This window comes from Myxocyprinus asiaticus, chromosome 31 (assembly GCF_019703515.2).
Source record: "Myxocyprinus asiaticus isolate MX2 ecotype Aquarium Trade chromosome 31, UBuf_Myxa_2, whole genome shotgun sequence".
Classification (NCBI taxonomy): Eukaryota; Metazoa; Chordata; class Actinopteri; order Cypriniformes; family Catostomidae; genus Myxocyprinus; species Myxocyprinus asiaticus.
In genome coordinates, this window is record NC_059374.1 from 13,324,499 (window position 1) to 13,349,088 (window position 24,590).

At 37.9% G+C, this 24,590-nt stretch overlaps 1 protein-coding gene across 1 annotated transcript in view; it reads right to left on the minus strand.

Annotated features, from left to right (window-relative positions):
• Positions 1 to 3,710: 3,710 nt before the first annotated feature.
• The window catches only part of LOC127421889 (1,4-alpha-glucan-branching enzyme-like), a 280,638-nt gene continuing 259,758 nt past the window's right edge, over positions 3,711 to 24,590 (minus strand). Inside the window, exon 16 of the mRNA XM_051665092.1 lies at positions 3,711 to 8,179. Within this exon, the coding sequence (XP_051521052.1) occupies positions 8,117 to 8,179 (63 nt within the window). The 3' untranslated portion in view covers positions 3,711 to 8,116. The remainder of the gene's footprint in view (positions 8,180 to 24,590) is intronic.

Below are 24,590 nucleotides of genomic sequence, written 5' to 3' on the forward strand. Positions count from 1 at the left end.
TCACTCCCTAGTAATCATTTCATTTTCCCTATATGGAAATGAGGACAAACTGCAGACAATGTGTGCCCTACAAAAACCTTTAAGAGTGGCCTGTAACATTGTAAGAGCTGTCGCTGAGGGTCGTGCATTGACCCATTTTGGACATAACTACTGTAATCTTAATTCCAATCAAAACATTGGTTCATTTAGCAAAGAAAATATTCAATAACTTCTAACTTAAACATATGGAGTGGAGAATTGACATATAGATTACAGAACTGGCCCTCCTAAAATCTACTGCCTTGTATTGTATATTTATTTGTAGCCTACAGTCTATTGACCAAATTCAAGTTTAATTAAATTAGTATGGGAGACAGTGGAGTTGATACAGTAGACACAGATTTTATCATAGCAGTGTGCTGGGACAATGTAATACAAGTTATGAAACTGATTGGTTCTTAAATTGAAAAATTGCATTAAAAAATTGGCATCTAGTTGAAGAGTGTTTTTGATTTATCATTTTATATATATATATATATATATATATATATATATATATATATATATATATATATATATATATATATAAATAATAAATCATTCATCACAAAACCATCAATCAATGAACTCATCAAAAGCAGATGATGTACATAATGCATCAGTAAACGGAGATTGATGGAAAAAAAGAGGAAGTACCGTGGAGGATGCCGAGGAGGAATAATAGAAGTAAAAAGAACAAGAGTCATTGTCCACGTATCTGTGCCCTTGTGGAGGAGTGTGAGGTCACAGCTCCCCTCAGTCGCTCTTGATTTTCACGGCTGGTTCCTCGCAGTCACAGAGGTGATTAATGACGACAAGCAGACTTGATTAGCTAAAAAGACGGCCAAAACAAAGCAGTCCCAGTGCTCGTGTTGACTCTCCCCATTTAGATTAACACATTCAATTCAAGAAGTCTAATGAAAATGCCATTGGTCAGGATGAAAGGTACAATTAAGCACAATGTCCTCCTTCAAATTCACAATGGTCCTTGTTGAAGAGGAAGATATTTATGCAAAGTGGCCCTCTCAAAGCTTCTAGCAATACAGAGAGTGGTTTTAAGCCCTTTTGGTGTTACATAAAAGTAAATGAAGTATTTGGGACTCTTGTGTTGAACTAATGGGTCTGAAATATGGATATTTACTTGTGTTTGGCATTTCAGAGACTAAACATAAAACTGACCATATGGTTGAAAATAGGGCCTTTTACAACTGAAAATGAATAACTGCAGGTACGAAATGCTCATTACCCAATGAAATATAATTCATAATACATATGCATGTAATGCTTTAATGCAGTGATTCTCAGCAGGTTTTGATTTATACATAAGTGGAGACCCAACACAACACAAACATGTCCTTAAAATCAAAAATCCAAATTATAGGGATAGTTCAACCAAACATGAAAATTCTCTCATCATTTACTCGCCCTCATGCCATCCCAGATATGTATGACTTTCTTCTGCTGAACACAAACAAAGATTTTTAGAAAAATATCTCAGGTCTGTAGGTCCTCACAATGCAAGTGAATGGTGGCCAACATTGTGAAGCCCCAAAATGCACATAAAGGCAGCACAAAAGTAACCCATTGGACTCCAGTGGTTAAATCTATATCTTCAGAATTAATATGATAGGTGTGGGTGAGAAACAGATCAATATTTAAGTCCTTTTTTACTATAAATTCTACTATAAATTTACTATAAATTCTACAGTTGTAGCACGGTTTAGCACAATGTGAAGACTTTTCAGAAGGTCCCTTACCCACCGTAGGCACAATTTCCAATGAATATCAAGGTTAAATGAATGAACTTGAACGATTTCGCAGTAATGCAATCGAACCAGCTTAAATACGGTACAAATCCTGTCCCGTATTGATTCGATACGGGTTGCATCATTTCATCCCTACGGGATGGGTGGCAACCCTTGCAACCCACCAGTTGATAACCATTGCTTTAATGGAGAAAGCTATCAGGGCTGTTCAATTAGTACATCAATGAGAGAGGATGTGGTTTGTTGTCTTTGTTAGAGCACTTTAGAGACTTGATCTGCTAATCTCTGTGATGAATGTGTCATTGTCGCTGACAAAGCCTTTTTAAAACAACTCTATATGTACAATCACTGCATTAAGGCTGACAGGCTCTCAGTGCCAATTTGGTTAAGATCAATTGCTATAAAAGCTGATACAACCCGACTAAAAGGAAGATATTTGCCATAGAAGCAATAAAAGTGGCCTATAGTACATCTCAGCATTCAAAAGTTAAACAAAAGTCCAAGACTAATAACTAAGTCAAAAGAGTCTGTCCTCAAGTCTCTATAATATTCTGGCCTCAAATACTTTCTTCAATGTAAGGCTACTGGATTTTTCACCAGTTTTATCACTTCTTAGAAAATATCACATCTCCTCAAAGCTGCAGTATTTGAGAAATCATTCATGTGCGATATAGAGTGCAACAGTGCCCGCCCACTTTTTCAGTCGACTGGGTTCCGGAAGTATTTTCCCCATTCCTTTTTTGCATAGGATTTTCATAAAATCTTTCATAAAAGAGTTGTAAGCCATGAACCAAACCAACCAGCTCTGATATAAATCACAACATTACAAATTTTGATTTGAAGCAAAAAAGTATTTGAAAATTGGAAAAAAGACAAAGGTACAAGACTGTGTACCATCTTTAATACGGGCACAAACTACAATCCTCGAAGCACCGCGAATGACTTTGCTAAATTAAAAACGATGGGAATATCTAGAACTATTGATTTTAGGTTGTTCATTATAAGTATAGAAACAATGTACAAGTTTATTGCAAAATATTCAGATATGTACAAATATATAAGTAGTTTAAGTGTGAAGGATTACCGACTCGATTGCGTCATTCACAGTGCATCATAGGAGTGGCTGGTTGCTCCAAGGCTTGGTTTGCGGGCTTCGTTGGCCGCGGTTCTCTGATTGGTGGATCTTTTTCTGCTGGGCCATGGGTAATGTAGTTGTTTACCAGAAATTCCACTATCAAACACAATTTTTAAGCAATGAAGTTGAAATAATGCAGACTGATTGCTTCAACAGAAGCATATACAATCGATTAACAACCTCTGAGCTCATGGTAGTTCTGTCTTTAAATGTTGCTAAGTTATCGTTGGAAATCAATCTGTCTATGGAAAAAATGAAGGGGATTTTTATTTCCAGAACCAGACCGTTGCACTCTATTGGGAGGCTGACCTGCCCCCAGTGGCCAAAGTTGGAATTATACAGTCATGTGCATGCGTAACTTTTCAACAACGTGATGTAAAAGGCACAGTGCGTCCTATATTCAGAAACTTTTGAGTAATAAATAGATGACTATACTCCTAATCTTAATCCTAAACTTAACTCTAACAGTACTGAGACCAAAACTTCGTTATTTTTTACTTTTTGCAAATGAAGTATCTCGCTTGCCTGAGATCAAAAGGGATGTGACATCAAAGGCACAGTGCAGGCAATTTTTGTGGCATGAACTTTCATGTTGCTGGTTTTCCAGAATTCAACACATTGGGTCCAACTTTAGGTGGAAAAACATTTGGAATTAACACGTCAATTTCCTTTGTGAACGTGTTGGATGAATTTCACCCCAAAATGGAATATTTATGTATTAGTAGTTAATTATTACAACACTTTTAAAGTGGTTGTGCAATACCACTAATAAGTATAAAGAGCCAGAATAATCTTTTTGTAGTAGTGCTTTATTTCTGTTTCATACACAGTGTTTCAAACAAAATGGCACAGTCTTTAACATTGCACACAAACACTTGTGGTGACCACCACAAGGAATAGGTCTGGATCTAGACTGTTAAGAACAGGGGGATTTTGACATAAAATGGGTCATGATGACTATAAAACTTATATTTTTAATATTAAACCATACAAGATGATGTAAATTACACTGAAAGTGTCCTATCAAACTAAATATGGCAATTGCAGAGCCAGAATCTTAAGTGAACTACCAAGTTTTACAGTTTGAGATCAAATGTATTGTTACAGTGGTACTTTGATAAATAACTTAACTGAATTATTACCATATTCATATACTATATTTTCATGGTACTCCAAGGTACTTCAAAGAACAAAACAGTTTCACCATGTGTAATGTTCTGTGGGTATGTTCCTTTAAGAACCATGAAGGGGCTGCATCTCTCTCTCTACCTGTGACGGGAGAGCAAGTGCGAGCTCACAAACTGCATGCGTGTTATATTCAGTGCATTTCATATCCAGTTAATCTGCCAAATGGTAACCTATGTCGCGTGTGAATCCTTTACTTTTTACTTGTATCATGCTACTTTTTCGTGTACTGTTTTGATACTCTCCTGTAACTGAACTGTAACTGACCCAAATTTGGGGTCTCTAACTCCAACGCTCTAGCGCCACCAACTTTTCAAATTTGCACTTATGTTTATGCTCATAACTTTTGAAACATAAGACCTAGAATCAAAATTATTTTTCCTCTGATTCCTTGACTCATGCCGAGTTGAATGCACACCATGGTTTCAATGTCCGCCTGACTAGATTTTCCGCCATTTTGAATTTTCTGAAAAACCTACTTTTTCTAACTCCTACACCGTAACTCCGATTTGCACAAAATTTGTCGTGTATCATCTAGGGACACTGGGGACAAACATTTATTAACAGCTTTTTGATAGACCTAATGGTTCTTGAATAACGCTTCAATGAATTTGACGGCAAGCACGCCAAAATGGACGTGAGACGGTATCTTCGCCAGGCTTAGGTGAATTGACACCAAACTTGGTATATGTCATAGCAATCATGACTTGAGGGTACCTGCAGTGTTTTGGCACAACACCACCTAGTGGCTACTTTTGACTACTTTTTCTTATAACTTCTAAATAGTTTGGCCTAAAATTATGAGGCTGGTCTCTTTAGATTCCTTGGGGCATACCAAGTCAAATGATGGCCAATTTTACTATGTCGGCCATTTTGGGTGTGGGCCATTTAGAATTTTGCCTTAAAATGCTTTATTTTAAAAACACATTGGCATACTGTTATGAAACTCGGTATGCATCATGGGTGCTATGCCCTGAGGTTACCTTTAAAGATTTGGGCCAGTGCCACATTGTGGTCAAAAGTTAAAACAACATTTCTCTTTAGGACAGATTAGGAGGCTAATTGCTGCTAAGCATCCAGCTTTCTTGGGGCAATTTACACTTCTTCAAATCCCACAACAACAAAAAAGGAAGAGCTACTCCTCTTCAGGGGGAATGGGGAGTAACAGGTGGGTCTTAAGGTGCCTTGAAAAGAGCAGTTGGCTGGATCACTATGTAACAATTTCTATTTTTTATTTATTTTTTTTTCTGGGTAGTAAGTGTTATTTCCTAATTGCTTATTACTCAAAAGTACTGAAAATGTCTATTATTCCCCACAAACTTTGCTTTTGTGACCAGAACAGTGATATTTTGGGCAAAAACGGGCAAAACGGGCAAAACTGTCTTTTTGTTCATATAAAGTCAGAAAAAAACAACAACAAAAAAAGCTGTGCTGGTCCATAATGGTAACAAGTACCTGTCTCTTCCCCTGGCTCACTCGGTGCACCTCAAAGAGGATTACAACAGCATCAAGACCTTGCTGGACGCCTTGAAGAATGATGAGTATGGCTGGGAGGTCATAGGAGACTTAAAAATGGTGGCATTCCTGATGGGTCTCCAAGGTGGTTTTACCAAGTTTCCCTGTCTATATTTGCCTTTGGGACAGCAGGGACACTACCACAGGTGGGACTGGCCACAGCGGACCGAGTTCTCTGTGGGGAGGAACAACATCAAGTGGGAGCCACTGGTGGACCCCTGGAAGGTGCTGATGCCACCATTGCACATCAAATTGGGCCTTATGAAACAATTTGTCAGAGCTCTAGATAAGGAGTCAGCAGCCTTCAAGTACCTTCAAGACTTCTTCCCTAAGCTGTCTGAGGCAAAGGTCAAAGTCTTCGTCGGACCACAGATAAAGAAGGATTTTGGATTCGTATGTTGTTTTTTCTAACTTTATGTGAACGAAAAGACACAAATTCGCCCGTTTTCACATTGGAAATAGGTACATTTCAAAATATCACTGTCCTGATCACAAAAGCAAAGTTTGTGGGGAATAATAGCCATTTTCTATACTTTTGAGGCATAACAGAATAACAAAAACAGAATAGCATATTAAATCAACATTCTGACAGTGCAAACAGTTTCCTGCCCTAAAAATATATGGAAATATAACATTCTAAATGATGTTTACAATATGTGAGATGTCCTAAAACTGTTGGACAGTGAATCTGTCACATTCTCTTTCCGATTTTCTTCACGATTGTCTCACACACTTTCTACACATGAGACAATGGCTTGAGGCTGTTTACACTGGACGTGACAACATAAAGTTCGAAACCGTTTATTTGTGTTTTTGGCAGTAGTAGCGCCAGCGCGTGCAGTGCAAAATGGAACTGGACACCCATTTACTGTTGGCATGATGGATGCACCGTAACGGACACTTCAGGTAGACAGCATCAGTGTAGATGCGCTGCTCACATCCGGTGTAGACAGGATGTTAGTAATTATTAGTAGTACATGCTATATCATCTCTGCTTCATCAAGTCTAAACACTATTCATCAAAACCTGGCTGTGAGCAAAAATATTTAAAGGCACTAAATAACACAGCTTGTCAGAAAAAGCACAACTTAGCTGTTATGATTTTACACAGTGAGTTTAAATGTATTAAAAATATATAATCTAACTTTCTTGCATCCTTGGATTATAATCCAAAATTGACGAACTCTGCATGAAACCGACAGTATTTTGTTTTTAAAGACAAATTAACACATGGTGCACATCAATTTTTATACAGAATATCTTAAATCATAGAATGTCAAAAAGTGCTTGTGTCATATTAAAATTGAACAGTAGCCAGATCACACCCATGTAAATGAATTATTTTTACCTTTCAATGTTTTTTTTTATATATTTTTTTATATATACATACAATGTTGACATACTGTATTGCTTCTAATACTGACCAAAGTCAACTTTGCATTGAGTAATACTAACATTTCACCCAAATAATACATTCAATTTTGTACCATTAAACAGTAATTTCAGTAGTAATTTATGAACCAGGTCAAGATGATTTCTTCATTAAGCAACAGTTGATAATCTAGATATATAGTTACTCCACAAATGTACTCTGAAGCTAAAACCGAAGCTGTGCGATAGGCAGTCATGGTTGGTTTTATTAATAATAGTGATTGTTTTTGAACAACACAATTTAGCCAATTGAAACGTGCTTTTTACATATCCAGTTAAAGAAGTATGAGGTTTGATGACTAATGTGCCGTTCAGACCGAGTAGCGCATTCTTGCACAAAAAAGTTAGACGCAGCACAACAAATTTAACAGAATGAATGTGTCTCGATCAGCGTTTTTAAAAGTTCTTTTTAACTTGACATGCCATCTAAAAAATATGGCACTCCTGGATAAAATGCTGAGAAAAAAAGTGAAAACAGCGAGACGTGACGCAGCAGTCAAAGACGTCATGCTAGCACGTGTTTACAACAATTGAAAAACAGCACAGACAGATGCAAAAATGTGTTATAAGCTATGGGATTTTTTATAAGCAATTCTGGTAACACTTTATTTTACAGTGTCTATGTTACAGATTACATGTTAATATTACTACTATACATATAACTATTAATTACTATAGTAATAACAATAACAATATGCAAGTACAAGCAGCTTCACAAAATAATTACACAATGTCACGTCGGTCATAAGTATTACTCATTAATTACCTATGTAATTACACAGTAACATGAACACTGTAAAACAAAGTGGGACCCCAATTCTTAATATTTCATCAATAATTTATTGTGTATGTTGTGAACAATACAGATTTAATTACTGTAACAGGGAAAGTTACAGAACCAGAATTATATGCTTTTACAAAATTCTGAACTAAATTCATTTGGTGGCAGTTCACAGGAAAAGCATTGGTTTTGTAAAGGAAGATGGTGAACACACTGTGAAGTAAGGTAGGCTGAGTGGAAGAAGTGTGCTGGATTTCCATCTTGTGGTGATTCGCTGATTGTGTTTCAGTTGCAGTAATCAATTTCCTCGTTGGCCATAACAACAGCGGTTCTGCAGGGAATGTAAACCTGAGAGTGCAGGAGCCAAAGACAGAGAAAGAGATCAAAGAGACTCAGCATTTGTTTGAGGCAATGTAACACATTTTGAAACATAACACGTTTTGCATAACATTAAGAATGGTAAATGTCTGAAGTATTGGTGAACTGATGAAGTGAAACCTCAGCTATGGGATCAGTTTTAACACAAGTTCTTTGACAAAAATCCTAAAGTTATTCCTAATTACATTTACAGTATGTCAGTGAACTTTATTAATGTTCCTTAGAACAAAATGCAGTAATGTACAGAAGAAGATGCTGTGCTATTCTTATTTTAGGGCATTGCTAGGTTGTTGCTAGGCAGTTGCTAAGGTGCTTTGAGTGGATGTACACCAATCAGCCACAACATTAAAACCACCTGCCTAATATTGTGTTGGTCCCCCTCGTGCCACCAAAACAGCGCCAACCCGTATCTCAGAATAGCATTCTGAGATGCTATTATTCTCACCAAAGCTAGTGAAATGTTGTAATCAGACAATATTTTTAAGGTGAATATTAGACGAATGTTTTAAAGAGTAAAACATACCTCCCTAACCCAAAACTTTAGCCTAAACCTAACCAATAGTGTACTAAAAGATAAATCAGAGGTGAAAAATACAGACATCCTTACCCTAAACTAACACCTAAACCTAAACGGTAGAGTTATAAAAGTAAATTCAACATGAAAAAGTAAATCATTGTACTCATGATTTGTGTGAAAGTCAATAAAACACGTTGTGTTGTTGTAGCGCCTCTAGCGTTCATTTCACAAGGAAACTGCAACAAAACATAACAAGTGGCACTTAAAACTCAGTTTGAAAAATGTAGTTATAGTAATGTTCATTCTATGAGACTAAGTTGGATTTTTTGGTCCATTTTATAGTACATCAGATGAAAATCACTTGTCTGATCACTTAGAAGAGTAATAGCACACCTATCTTCAACAAGCTGCATGACTTTGAGGTATCAGTCAAGTCTGTAGAAAAAATTGGTGTGGGACAGTTATGCCCTGAAGTTTAATACTTCACCTATGGGTTTGTTCAAATCCTTCACCCAAAGTATGAGCAAAAGTACTAGTGCTTCTTGCTTTAGCAAATCACCACTAACTAAAGTACTCAGATGCAAGGTAAATTATGCTTCTAATGACAAAAACAACAGGCCAGTGCACTAACATTCGTTCATCTTGTACATGTGTTTTTATGCCATGCAAGCTAAATGATTTGGTTTTCTGTGATGTAGTGAACATTGATGCAAATTCTTATGTTTTTAACTTGTTACCAGGGTAGGTTATCTAGCTGGTGAAAGCTGGGTTTACACTGTATGATTTTGGCCAAAATTATGATGTCTTGGACACATTTAGGGGATCGTAAAAGATTTCTCACATCATAGGGCAAAATCATCAGTCTTCATATGCGATATCATATGTGTGACATATTCATTGACGGCAGATTCATTGCCTTTGTGATAAAGTTTTGGCAGTGTTAGAAATTTTGCATCACAGTTTTGCAGTGTGACTGCTCCTTCGATGGCCAGATGACGTAAAACCCAGTCAACGCTGTCAATCGGGATTACTGGAACCAACGTCTTGGCTTTAAATTGGTTAAACTATCTTTTATTCTGTGACAGGATCACATGTTTTAGGACAATATATTAGGTTTACATTAAAAACGCATAAGCATATTTTTCTATACTAGCATTTTTTTTTATGGTATTGCATGTCGCAAAATCCCCGCAAATACTGAATGTTACAATATGTTGGGTAACTTTTACTTTTAACCAATTTGTCACCCCTGCCAGGACTTTTTGCACAAGCCTTTGAAACATTGCGGGTGTGTTACGCATCCCGAAAGCCAGTATCTTATATTGCATGAAATGATCGGGGGTTACAAATGCAGAAATCTCAGAAGCACGGGAAGTGAGAGGCATCCGCCAATACCCTTTAAGAAGGTCAAGTTTGGTAACAAACCTCGAGGATCCCACCCTATCAATGCATTTACATATTTACATTTATGCATTTGGCAGATGCTTTTATCCAAAGCGACTTACAGTGCACTTATTACAGGGACAATCCCCCTGGAGCAACCTAGAATTAAGTGCTTTGCTCAAGGACACAATGGTGATGGCTGTGGGGATTGAACCAGCAACCTTCTTACAAGTTATGTGCTTTAGCCCACTACGCCACCATCACTCAATGCAATCCTCCATCCGTGATAAGGGAAATTAATCTGCTTTAGTTACTTTATTTAACTTGCGGTAATCAGTTTAGAAATGAAACGAGGAGTCCGGTTTAGGAACGAGCAGAGAGGGGGAACTCCACGGGTTTTAGCTTGACACTGCAAGGTCGTGACGCAACATACTCCACCTTCTCCTTCATAATTTTGTGTTTTCTGGGATTCACCCTATATGGGTGCTGTTTTATTGGAGTACTCTCACCTACATCAATATCATGAAATAGCATGGTGGTCCTACCTGGCACATCCGAAAACAGAATGGGGTACGTGGGCAAACTAATCACCTCCTTCCGCTGACCTTCAGACAAGTGAGAAAGATAATTGCGCAAATCTTTCAATATCACCGAGTTCTTTACATTTTTGTCAGAGTTGTAAGGGTCTTTAACAGCTAACCCATCATCTTCTAGACAGTAGGCAACAGAAGAGACTGTAGCAACAGGTGCAATAACTACAGGAGGAGGAGGAGATTTGTCAGCATGTACCAGATATTGTTTCAGCATGTTTATGTGACACACTCGCAACTTCTGTTGGCAATCAGGAGTACAGATCACATAATAGGTGTTACTAAGTTTTCTCTCAATTTTATGAGGCCCAGAAAACTTAGCTTGGAACATTGAGCCAGAAACAGGCAAAAGAACAAGAACAAGATCAGCGGGTTTAAATTCTCATTCAACACTCTTTCCATCAAAGCGAGTCTTCATAGTAGACTCGGCAGCAGCCAAATGAACTTTAGCAAGCTCCCAGGCCCTATGTAGTCGCTCTCGGAAGGAACTAACATAGTCCAAAATAGACACGGGTGAGGAGTTTTCAACGGTCCTTGAACTGTGTGGCCAAACATGAGTTCGGCAGTACTAAACCCTACTGTATTTTTTACAGAGTTTCGAATAGCGAGCATAAGCAAAGGAAGGCCTTCAACCCAATCTCTTCCTGTCTCAATGCAATAAGCACGAATCATGGACTTTAAAGTTTGGTAAAATCGCTCGAGCGCACCCTGCGACTCAGGATGGTAAGCGCTCAACAAATGATGTGACACCCGCAACGCCTCCAAAGTCTGCTTTAACTTTTTGAGTAGTACATTTCTAAGCTTGATCTGTTTAGATTTCTTTCGGTAACCCAAACATAGTACAAAACCTTACCAGTTCTTTAATCACTGCTGGAGCTTTAATTGTGCATAACGGAACTGCTTCGGTGTACCTAGTTGCGGTGCACATGACAGTCAATATGTACTGATACCTTGATTTAGATTTAGGCAACGGGCCCACGCAATCTAAAATTAACCTTTCAAATGGTTCATTCATCAAAAGTATAGGTTGTAGAGGGCCAAATGGAACTTTTTGATTTGGCTTACCCGTTAGCTGATATACCGAACAAGTTTTACAGAACTTCGACACAGATGATTTTAAACCGGGCCAGAAGAAGTATTTAGAGACATGTTGAAATGTTTTTCTGACCCCTAAATGACCAGCGAGTACGGTTTCGTGAGCTAACTTCAGAAATTGTAATCAGTAACCAGAGGGCAAGACAATTTGTTGTACCTCTTGATAATCCGAGTTAGAAAGCTGGTGCTTCCACTTATGCATAAGTATGCTGTCTTCCCAGAAATAAGCTACTCTAGCCTCAGGAATATCTTTAATGTCCACTACCGCACTTATGAACCCGACTAAGGAGGGGTCAGTCTTTTGCACGTCAGCGAGCTGTTCTCTTCCAACCTTGTGAAGTAACTCTGGTTCTGCGATCAACTCACAAGAGTCAGTAATAACTTCGGGTTTTACTGTCAATTTACACTCGAGGTTCAGAGGAAACCTGCAAGAACAAGTTAGAGAGGTCAATGACGTCTCCAAACTTCAAAGATTGTGCACGTGTCACCACGCAAGTAGGAAATGCAGAAGGAAACTGACAAAAAAGATCTGGCAATCCGCTCGCACTAAGCTCACTTGTTACTATTGGTCGGGGAAAACCTCGCCAAGATCGCTACCCAATATAATACCAACACCATCAATAGGTAACTGTGAGCGCACCCCAAGCTTAACCGCACAAGTCACCAGGTCGGACTTTAAATGGATATAATGAAGATGTACACTGTCACATCCAATTTCAATTCCACATATCAAGACATCGGTGCCAGTGTACGATTCTGCAGAGAAAGGCAGCACTTCTTTTAAAATTAAGGACTGAGCTGAACCAGTGTCTCTTAGAATAACGACAGGTCTGTGATCAGTGTCAGAAAGGGAAACTGATCCAGACAGGAGAAAAGGCTGCATCGACGCATCTTCTACTCCCCATAAACTAGGCACAGTCTGCACAAGCGCAACTTTCTTAATCTTCGCATTCACCTTTCTCTGTTACCTTCTGTTCATTTAAACGAACGACAATGTTCTCGGGTATACAGCTTTTGAAATCTTTCAGTAAGAGCAACTCTTGCAATTGATAAAAAGTTGTAGTCTTGCTGGAAAGACAATACTTTTCGTACAACGCTTTCTTATCTCTCACATATTCATTCTTTTATGCTTTATTCTTTTTTGCATGGCAACAAAACTTTTGCCGGTAAGCCTCAGGCACTAATTTGTATGCCCTAAGAACTGCAGTCTTCACTACATCATAATCAAGACTCTGCTCTATCGGTAGTGATGGGCAAACTTCCTGAGCCTTACCTGCTAGACTGCATTGTAATAACAACGCCCACATGTCCTAAGGCCATCTCAATTTCCTTGCAACCCTTTCGAACGCCACAAAATACACATCAACCTCCGTTTCTCGAAATGGAGGTACGGGTTTAATATACTTGCCGACGTTGAAATCAGAATTAGAAGTCACCTGTTCAGAGACTTGTGCTACAGCGGCAACAGGTGCTGTTATAGAGGAAGCAGAGGGAGGTCTAGAACGAGGAGCGGGAACAGGTTTCCTGCTCATCTCCACAGCCTGAAATTCTAATATACAAACTTTAATATCTCTGCCTGCTTCTGCCTCTATAACACAGAGTTTTAGCAGTAAAGCCTCACTCTCTTCTTTTTCAACAGATCTAACTCCTTCAGTTTAAGAGCTAACTCAGGGTCATACCCAGAGCTCTCCACAGCAGCGGCTTCAAGAAGAGCCTCATTGGCCACAGACTCCACTCTAACTATTGGCTGTTCCTCAAACTTATCACTGGGCAAAATACAGCGCTAACTAAATTTTCAAAGAGGTTATCTTTAATCAACTGTTTTGTAGTCTCTCTTGGAACCTCAATGTTAAAGAAGTCTGCTATTAAAAGTAGATCTGTCTTTCTACATCTGTGAAAAACCTCTGTGGTGGGAGAAAGTGTAAACGCTATTGAACTCCATTCTAAAGGATGACATCCTTGAAAATGTTTCAAACTTGGTCAATTCCATCAATAAATGTCTTGAAATTGCATATATTATGTTGCATATATAATTTTTGTTACATGTTTATTGCTTACTTGCATAATTTATACTATTTACAAGTATTTACATTGATATGTAGAACATGTGCTAAATCGATACTGTCTCTTTAAGACTACGTATCCATGTGTGATTAGAATGAAATGTTTTTTGTTTTATTTTGAATCAACAACTGACTGTAAAGAACAGAAAGGGAATTAAAAGAGATGAAAACATCTCAGTAATAATAACTTTTTCTCCACTATACTTAACAACACTATGTAATACAATTTTTGTTCCTGGGTAGTAAGTGTTATTTCTTAATTGCTTATGCCTCAAAAGTATAAAAAATGGCTATTATTCCCCACAAACTTTGCTTTTGTGACCAGGAGAGTGATATTTTGAAATGTACCTATTTCCAATGAGAAAAAGGGGCAAATTTGTGTCTTTTCGTTCACATAAAGTCAGAAAAAAACAACATATGAATCCAAATTAACATGTATTTATACTAAAGTAATACAAAAATGACTACAAAAGATTTAGAAGTGAGTAGTTTTTCGAGATTTATGATTATACTGTAAATCACTTTCACGAATCAGCCCCCAAATGAAGTCTCCCATCATGTTCTTGTTAAACTGTCCTTGGTAGTGGCGTTCAAAGTCCAGTATATCGTGATGGAAGCGTTCGCTTGCTCCTCCGAGTACGCTCCCATTTTCTCCTTGAATTTATCAAGATGAGCATCAAGGATATGGACTTTGTGGGACATCCTACAGCCCATTGTGCCATAGTTCTTCACCAGAGTCTCAACCAGCTCCACATAGTTTTCGGCCTTGTGATCGCCCAGGAAGCCCCGAACCACTGCGACAAAGCTGTTCCAAGCCGCTTTCTCCTTACTAGTGAGCTTCTTGGGGAATTCACTGCACTTCAGGATCTTCTTTATCGGTGGTCCGACGAAGACACTGGCTTTGACCTTTGCCTCAGACAGCTTAGGGAAGAAGTCTTGAAGGTACTTGAAGGCTGCCGACTCCTTATCTAGAGCTCTGACAATTTGAAGGTGGCATCAGCACCTTCCGGGGGTCCACCAGTGGCTCCCACTTGACGTTGTTCCTCCCCACAGAGAACTCTGTCTGCTGTGGGCAGTCCCGCCTGTGGTAGTTTGCCTTGGTGTCCCTGCTGTCCCAAAGGCATCCCAAAAAAACATTTTAAAATTAAAAACTTTCACAATTTTAAAAATTAAAAAAAATTTATAACATAAAATTCCGAGCAACAATTGTCCATCTTACCTTCCAGAGGTTTTTTTGCAGTGCTTGCAGGTGAAATGAGGTGCCCAGGGTTTGTCTTGATCCCCGACAGGAATGCCGAAATATGTCTTGTAGGCCTCACACATCTTAGCAGATGCTTCCACGGAGTGTTTTTTCGCTTGTCTTGATAAATTGGCCGCAGACATAGCAAAATGCGTCTGCCGGATGCTTGATGCCTCTTGATGCCATCTCAGAAAAATGCAGATATGTATCCACTTAGGCAGCTGGAACTAAACTGAACTGGTGGGCTTAAGGCCCCTGTATTTATACTACTATTTATATTACTGGAAATTTCTAGAAAGTTCTAGAAGTTACTCCAAGTTTACTCAGCATTGAATCTATCTGGAATGTTCTGAAAAATAGGTACATTTCAAAATATCACTGTCCTGGTCACAAAAGCAATGTTTGTGGGGAATAATAGTCATTTTCTATACTTTTGAGGCATAAGCAATTAGGAAATAACACTTACTACCCAGGAACCAAAAAATAAATTAATAAAAATAATTTGTTACACGGTGCAATCACTAGTTATTGAAATCTAAACATTTACCAGCCAGTGGCTAATCATGGACATTTTTAGTCAAATAGTGCGAGATTTGCTTGCATATGTGAGTGATTTACTTGCATGATAGAGGGTTGCCACATAAAGTGAAAGATCGATCTTGGTATGTAAGATCATTCAAACGAAGATCGCGATGCATCACAGCCCTATTAACAACGCTATCAAAGTGGATAGCAGGTACAACAACACTTCTACAACAAGGGCTACCATTTTGATTGTTTTGGGTTGAATGTATCACATCATCACATGACAACAAATTTGTCATCGTTGTCGAATATCTCAGTTTTTCCTGTCAACACCACAACGCGAAGACGGCTTCATTTGGGAGAGCATTTTCGAAAAGCTCCGTTTTTACTGGACAAAAACGCTGTCTCAGTGTAGACGGAAGGCCAAAACGTAGCGAAATTAATGCGTTTTCAAACATAAACATATTGGTGTGGACGTGGCCTCAGTGAAAGCCTGTCAAGGTTTTGGATAGCCTATTGTACAATGTTCATAAACACAAGACAAGCACATTGCAGATATATGCCATTTTTTTTTCAGTGGCATTTATTATCGGATTTGGCTTTTGGAATAATAGATTTAGTGTTTCAAATGGATTGTATATACACATGCTGTGTCCGAATAGCCAGAATTCCCTAATATATAGCATGCCAAAAAGTATGCCAATGGAGTAGTAAGTCCTTTGTATTGATGAAGCAGTAAGCGAGAAATTCCTAGATGACATCCTATTTCTTGCAAGATTCTAAAGTGCGGATCGACTGGACACTTTACGATCCTATAATCCCTTGGGGTCAATACCCACGTCCCGGATGAAGTATGTCTGGACTCTGTTCATACTACTCACATTCATACCTAAAGAACTAACTGTTTTACAGGCCAAGAAGTGCATCCTTCATCAAATACATTTTCATTTATGCATTTGGCAGACGCTTTTATCCAAAGCGACGTACAGTGTACTTATTACAGGGACAATACCCCCGGAGCAACCTGGAGTTAAGTGCCTAGCTCAAGGACATAATGGTGGTGGCTGTGGGGATTGAACCAGCAACCTTCTGAATACCAATTATGTGCTTTAGCCCACTACACCACCACAATTTTAGATGGAGGGATAGTGTTGGGTGACTTTGGGGTCACATGCCCTTTAGTTGTCAAAAAACACAAACAGTGTACACACATATTTACGTAATTCATGTTTTAAATGTATTCCATTTATATAGTATTATTTTAGAAATATGTGTAACCCAAGTGTAACCCAAGTTAATTAAAAGTAATTAACTAAATTGTTCAGCTGTGATCTAATGACAAGAATAAGAATTTTAATGAACTACAATACTTTTTGTACAAAAATGATGACAGTAATTAATTACTTTGTAATAACATTACACCCAACATTGTAATGCAACTTCTTTGTAATAACATTACACCCAACACTGTAATGCAACTTCTGCTGCATTCACGTCGTGTCGGAATTACGAAACGGCAACTCAGAGATTCTACTTCTGAGTTGAGTCCTGTTATTCATTCTGTGCTTCACAAAAACATGTTTCTCCTGCACTAAATCTCTACAGTTTTCAGGCAGATGTTTGTTCATACTGCAGTGTATAGTTAAGTATGCATCTGCACTCCCTCCTCACCCATGTCTGCTTCTCATTGCACGTTCTCTTTTTAAGAAAGTTTCCCCAAAGTCGTCAAAAGGCTGAGTAAAACACGGTCAAACTGCAAACACAACGCCTCAGCTGAGGCATCTTAATATCTCCTGCGCCCGATGAGAGCACCACAGAGCATGTTTGCGCACTGTGAATTCCGACACGGGCGCAGCGCCACGGGAGCTGAACAACTCATGGCGCAACACTGACAACAGACATTGGTGACTAATTAAACAGACTCAGTGGGGAGAGGTACAGCTCGGGCTTAACGCGATTGAGAGCGAGACGGTATGAATCATCGCACCTGGCGAAACAAAAGCTACCTCTGTGCTGCAGCTGCCATGTGTCAACAATGTTTACTTTCTGGAGGAGCGCAAAACAATGGTGACAAATGGTGGATTAATAGACTAATAAAGAACAACAGAGATCTCTAATGTCATTATTACAGCGCACCACACACATGCTGATTATTGCAAACCAATTAAATGTGATCCTCACAATGTGATCACTTCAAATTAGATTCTAGCTTTTGAATATAGATGCTTAAACATGCACGGATGCACACACATTTGTTTTTCTATCACGTTGGGTATTTTTCATTGACTTAATGTTTTTATACTGAGCAAATTATATTTTATATCCCATACCCTACCCCCAAAACCACAAATCTTTTTGTTAGTTGTCGACCAATATTTTGCCAAAGCCGATAAATAGGCCAATATTTGGTATTTTTTAAAATATCTGAATTTATATTTTACATGTAAACAAGACATGTAAACAACCAATCACAGTTTGTTTTGTTGCTACTGTACTTGCCATCATGTAACCACAATAATAGAAAGTGTGCAACAAAGTCTCATGTAAACAGTACTGTGGCTCTTAACAATTTATTTATATGTGAATAAATCACAAAAATGGAATGACTAAACTGAATGCAGGAGAAGTTGCTATTTAGCATTTAACGGGAGCAAAAAAACAAAGAAATTTATTTTTTTTATTTTGTATTTTTGGGTTACAATTTTAGTAAATACAATAAATATAAAAATGTAATGTAATTTTGTGGCAATTTTATGCACGTCATCTACTGTCATATCATATTGTGTGATGTGATATATACAGCATATATACAGTATATATAGGCATTATATTGGCCACCCTGCTCTCGAGATATCAAAACCCATATCAGGCAATCACTGACATACTGTAAGTGGAGACCTAACAACACAAATATGTCCTTAAAATCAAACATCAAAATTTAATAAATGGATTTTCTGTGTTCAATACAAGTTAAACTCAATCGATGGCATTTGTGGCATAAATTTGATTACCACAAAAGAAAAAAAGAAAAAAGAAGCAGCAGCAAAAATCGAGGTTACAGTGAGTCAATTACAACAAAAGTAAATGGAGCCAATTTTTGGAGGGTTTAAAGACAGAAATGTGAAGTTTATAATTTCATAAAAGCACCTTAATTCTTTGGGTAAAACATGTTTTATATTAGCTACAAAGATGTTAAAGTTTTTATAGTCATTTTAGGGTTTTAGGTTTTACAAATTTATTTCGTCATTGCAACAAAGTTGTAAAATTGGATATAACTTTACACAGAAAAGGTTAAAAGTAATTTTACCAAATAAAAATCATGTTAACATGCATATTTGTCTTGTGGCTATATTAAAACAGTGAGTATTTTAATGTTTACGGATTGGCCCCATTCACTTCCGTATTAAATGCCTCGTTGTGACCCAGATCTTTGCTTTTTCTTTTTTTTTTTCCGAAAAGGAAAGACGAGTCTAAATAATTTTTGAGGTAATCATATGTTTTTAAAGGTGAAGTGTGCAATTTTTCCATTGGTAACACACTTTCTCTTATCCCAGCTTTGAAAACATTTCATTAAAAGTAGTTTGTTAGGTTTCAAATTATAACACAATAGATTTACAATTCATTAATACAAAAATAATTCATAGTTAATATGATGAACTACAACTGTGGTTACTCTGCTAGGACACCTGTGTGAACTTGTGGTGAACTGACTTCATACACCCACTAAAAATGACCTTGAAAAATGTTGGGTTCAAGCAAAATTTGCTCAGAACAGTGTTAGTTAATTCTGAGAAAAGGTCTAGCATAATTTGTTTGCTGATGCTACTCAATTTGATATATTGGTATTAATGCAATTACATTCATAATTTGTTTTATGTGGCTTAAGTGTCCAAATACTTTATGGGGCCCCTGTATTCCAAACCACTATTTAAAATATTCAAAACCACTTTTTTGTAAAACCTCAGAATATTACAACATTTCAATGCTTGTTATAAGAACTGTAGAAGCTGGCAGAAACCAAATAACGTGTGTGAAGGACTTGATGGCACATGTGGTTTATTGTGCTTGCGTAAATATTCAAAGTGAGAAAGCCCTGGCTGAATGAGCTTTCGGCTTCATTCAAGGACAGTAAATCATTAGAAGCCCTCTTTGTGATCAGCATGAAAGAGCATATCAAAAGTGAATGAAAGGTACTGAGGCCGCAGTCTGATGCATAAACAAACTGAAGATGTACAAGTGAATGTGTATTCAAAGATGAATTCTGGCTTGTATCTTGTCAACTGCGCCTGACTCTTTTCGACTGCCTTCCCAGTTCAGGTTTGTGAGGTCCAGAGTTTGAAGTATCAAAAGAGACTTTGGGCACGCTGCTCGAGTGGGTCGACGTTCTGGCGAGCTGGATCACTGCACATCATGCGCAAAACAAGCTGAGTTCACTGGAGTCTCCAGGCACTGTGAGAAGTCTTATGATGACCTTCAAAAGATGGGCGTGTTGTGTAACATTAAAATAAGAACACTCCATAACAATCCACCGTCTCATTCTCTCCCTAAAATCCATGTTCTGAGGGTCCCTGGTGAATCCTCTTGCAGGCTAAACTCTCACACCTGTCTCTAATCTCGTCCCGCTTTTTAAGTGGTTCTTGACTGAAGTAGAGAACAAAACTTCAGCTGGATACTGATTTATAGCAAATGGATACAGAGTAGAAATCTATAATGTTTGATGTGGCAAAAGTTTCAATTTAAACAAACAAACAAACAAAAAAATGAATAAAACAATCCACTAACAGATAATTGGATGATCTGCAAAAAGCATACATGTATTTGCATTTGTTGGTTTTGAAAACCAAGTAAAAGTGAAAATGCCTAAAAAAGACTGTTCTTAAAACAGTTCAAGAGTGATGCAAGTGATTTGCGCACTAATCCGTTTGTGTTTCATGGCTTAATTAATTCACGATAAAAGAAAAAGTTCAAAGATATTTGTAGATAAACAGATTCAAATGTCTTTTGCTGTGGTGTTTGCCAGTAACACTCATTTTTTACTATTTTTACATATTTTTACAATTACTATTACTCATACTTACAATTAGACAGTTAACCATAAGTATTAAACCTTGGTAGAAAGACATAAATGATACATCTAATTATGGAGTTCTTTGAGGAGAGGTGTGCTAGTACTTTTCTGTGATCAGGCATATGATTTATGCCTGGCAGACTATAAAACAAGTGAAAAAAATCCAATATACTTGAAAGGAAAGACCCAAGCAATATCTAGGGCAGTGGTTCCCCACTCTGTTCCTGGCGGCCCCCTAACACTACACATTTTGGATATCTCTCTAATCAAACACACCTGATTCAACTCATCAGCACGTTAGAGGAGACTCCAAGACCTGAATTGGGTGTGTCAGAAAAGGGAGATATACAAAATGTGCAGTGTTGGGAATCCTCCAGGAACAGGGTTGGGAACCATTGATCTAGGAAACAGAATATCAGAGACATGGGGGTAGAATCTTTTGATTTTGGCCAGAATGCAGCTAGCCTAAAAACCCTAGCAACCACCCAGGTCACCTTCGCAACTGAATAGCAACAACATGTCAACCAGCCACAACATCCTTGTGTTGTGTTAGCGTGTTTGTACGGGTAAGACCACCTGTATTTTCTTGAGAAAATTTACAAATCTAGTTTACTCAAGCCCCGTTCACACTGTATAATTTACGCTTTGATTCTGCCGACTGAGACAAATGTCAGGAATCCAATGAATTTCTGTCATTGTAGAGCAAAATCTATAAAATTAATTGTTTTATGATGATCTTTACTCTACAAAGTTCTTAAACTGTCAGAAATATTCCTTCGAAGTCCTGCAGTGTTACTAATCCAATCAGCAATCTTACATCGTTTCGTGTGACATGCTCACCGATGATGATATTTAGCCTCTGAAGAAGTTCCGACATTGTCAGAAATTTTGCATCGAAGTGCTGCAGTGTGACTACTCCAATCAGCATTCTAACATCATTTAGTGACATGGTCACTGACGTCTGAATAATTACCCTTACGATGATCTTTAGCCTCTGATGAAGTTCTGACATTGTCTGAAATTTTGGAACAAAATCCTGCAGTTTGACTATTCCAAACAGCAGTTTTCCTTCGTTAAGTGTGACATGTTCACCGATGGACAATGAATTGTCCTTATGATGATCTTTAGCCTCTGACGAAGTTCTGATATTGTCAGAAATTGTGCATTTAAGTCCAGCAGTATGACTTCTCCAATCGCAGTCTTAAATCATTAAGTGTAACATGATCACAGATGGCCGATTAATTGCCCTTATGATGATCTTTAGCCTCCGAGGAAGTTTTGCATAAAAGTCCTGCAGTGTGTCTACTCCAAAGAACAGCATCTGATGACTAATCAACGTGCCAACTACAATCAACAACAATGGAAGGGAAGGAGCACTACCTGGAGTGTGTGTATGTGAGCGAGAGAGAAACGTTCTTAAAATGTTGATACTAGCTTGTCTGTGATATGCCAACACAAATATAGTGTTGGCTAGCATTATCTTCACATTATGATCCTACTATCAAAATTACTAAGAGTTTGCATTGTAGAATGGGCATTTCATGTCACCCTCTTTTACCCAGCCATGACTTACTCCAGACCCTCATCTTTTTAATTTCTTTTTTCTTTTTTTTGGTTTTCCAGGCAAAAATTAGCAAAAATTTGCGCTATAGCTTGTTTTTGCTTGTGCAGAACCATTTGAATTTCACACATCTATGTGGATGAGACAATATAACAAAAACTGATGACTACTGCCCAGTCAAAGCTGTCAATTGTGAGTAAAGTCCTAAAAGATGTATATCATACAGTCTGACATGGAAGACATTTGATGTCACACAGTCTGTCTTGGCATCTTTACTGGGGTCAAATAGTACAGTCTGACATGCAGAAATCGTAAAGGACAGAAGAAATCGTACAGTATGAACCAGGCTTAATGCAATCTATATACACTACCAGTCAAGTTTTGAAACACTTGACTGAAATGTTTCTCATGATCTTAAAAATTTTTTGATCTGAGGGTGTATGCTTAAATGTTTGAAATAAGTTTTGTAGACAAAAATATAATTGTGCCACCATATTAATTTATTTCATTATAAAACGAAAATTTTATAAAAAAAAAAAAAAAAGTTTTTGAAATTGATGACTTGTACCAAATAATAAAGAAAAGCAAATTCCTCCTTGGAAGCAATTTCCAAATGTCTTAAGCTACCACGTTCATCTGTACAAACAATAGTACGCAAGTATAAACACCATATGACCACATGGCCTTCACACCGCTCAGGAAGGAGACGCATTCAGTCTCCAAGAGATGAAAGTAGTTTGGTGCAGAAAGCGCAAATCAATCCCAGAACAACAGCAAAGGACCTTGTGAAGATGGTGGAGGAAACAGGTAGACAAGTATCTATATCCACAGTAAAACGAGTCATATATCGACATAACCTGAAAGGCTGCTCAGCAAGGAAACTAATGCTCCAAAACCACCATAAAAAGCCAGACTACAGTTAGCAAATGCACATGGGGACAAAGATTTTACTTTCTGGAGAAATTTCCTGTGGTCTGATGAAACAAAATATAACTTTTTGTCCATAATGACCATTGTTATGTTTGGAGGAAAAAGGGTGAAGCTTGCAAGCCGAAGAACACCATCCCAACCGTGAAGCATGGGGGTGGCAGCATCATGTTGTGGGGTACTTCACAAAATAGATGGCATCATGAGGAAGGAAAATTATGTGGATATATTGAAGCAACATCACAAGACATCAGCCATGAAGTTAAAGCTCAGTTGCAAATGGGACTTCCAAATGGACAATGACCCCAAGCATACCTCCAAAGTTGTTGCAAAATGGCTTAAGGACAACAAAGTCAAGGTATTGGAGTGGCCATCACAAAGCCCTGACCTCAATCTGATAGAAAATTTGTGGGCAGAACTGAAAAAGCATGTGCAAGCAAGGAGGCCTACAAACCTGACTCAGTTACACCAATTCTGTCTGGAGGAATGGGCCAAAATTCCAGCAACTTATTGTGAGAAGCTTGTGGAAGGCTACCCAAAACATTTGACCAAAGTTGAACAATTTAAAAGGCAATGCTACCAAATTATAACAAAGCGTATGTAAACTTCTGACCCACTGGGAATGTGATGAAAGAAATAAAAGCTGAAATAAATAATTCTCTCTACTATTATTCTGACATTTCAAATTCTTAAAATAAAGTAGTGATCCTAACTGACCTAAAACAGGGAATGTTTTCTACGATTAAATGTCAGGAATTGTGAAAAACTGAGTTTAAATGTATTTGACTAATGTGTATGTAAACTTCTGACTTCAACTGTAGAACAATAATTTAAGCAGTAAAGATGCATATTGCATGTCTGATGGTAGTTTTTATTTCCATTTGCCACATTTCTCAGGCTTTAGAAGTGCGATAAACGTGTGAGGATACAGTTGTGCTCAAAAGTTTGCATACCCTTGGAGAATTGGTAATATATGTACCATTTTTAAAGAAAACATGAGAGAGCAAAACACATTTCTTTTATTTCTTATGGGATTCATATTCAACTGTAGGTTATAACAGAATGGCACAATCATAAAACAAAACATGGCAACAATGAAAAAAATAGAAATGACCCCTGTTCAAAAGTCTGCATACCCTTAGTTCTTAATACTGTGTATTGCCCCCTTTAGCATCAATGACAGCTTGCAGTTTTTTGTAATAGTTGTCTATGAGGCCCCAAATTCTTGCAGGTGGTATAGCTGCCCATTTGTCTTGGCAAAATGCCTCCAGGTCATGCAAAGTCTTTGGTCATCTTGCATGAACCGCACGTTTGAGATCTCCCCAGAGTGGCTCGATGATATTAAGGTCAGGAGACTGTGATGGCCACTCCAAAGCTTCACCTTTTTCTGCTGTAACCACTGGAGGGTCAAC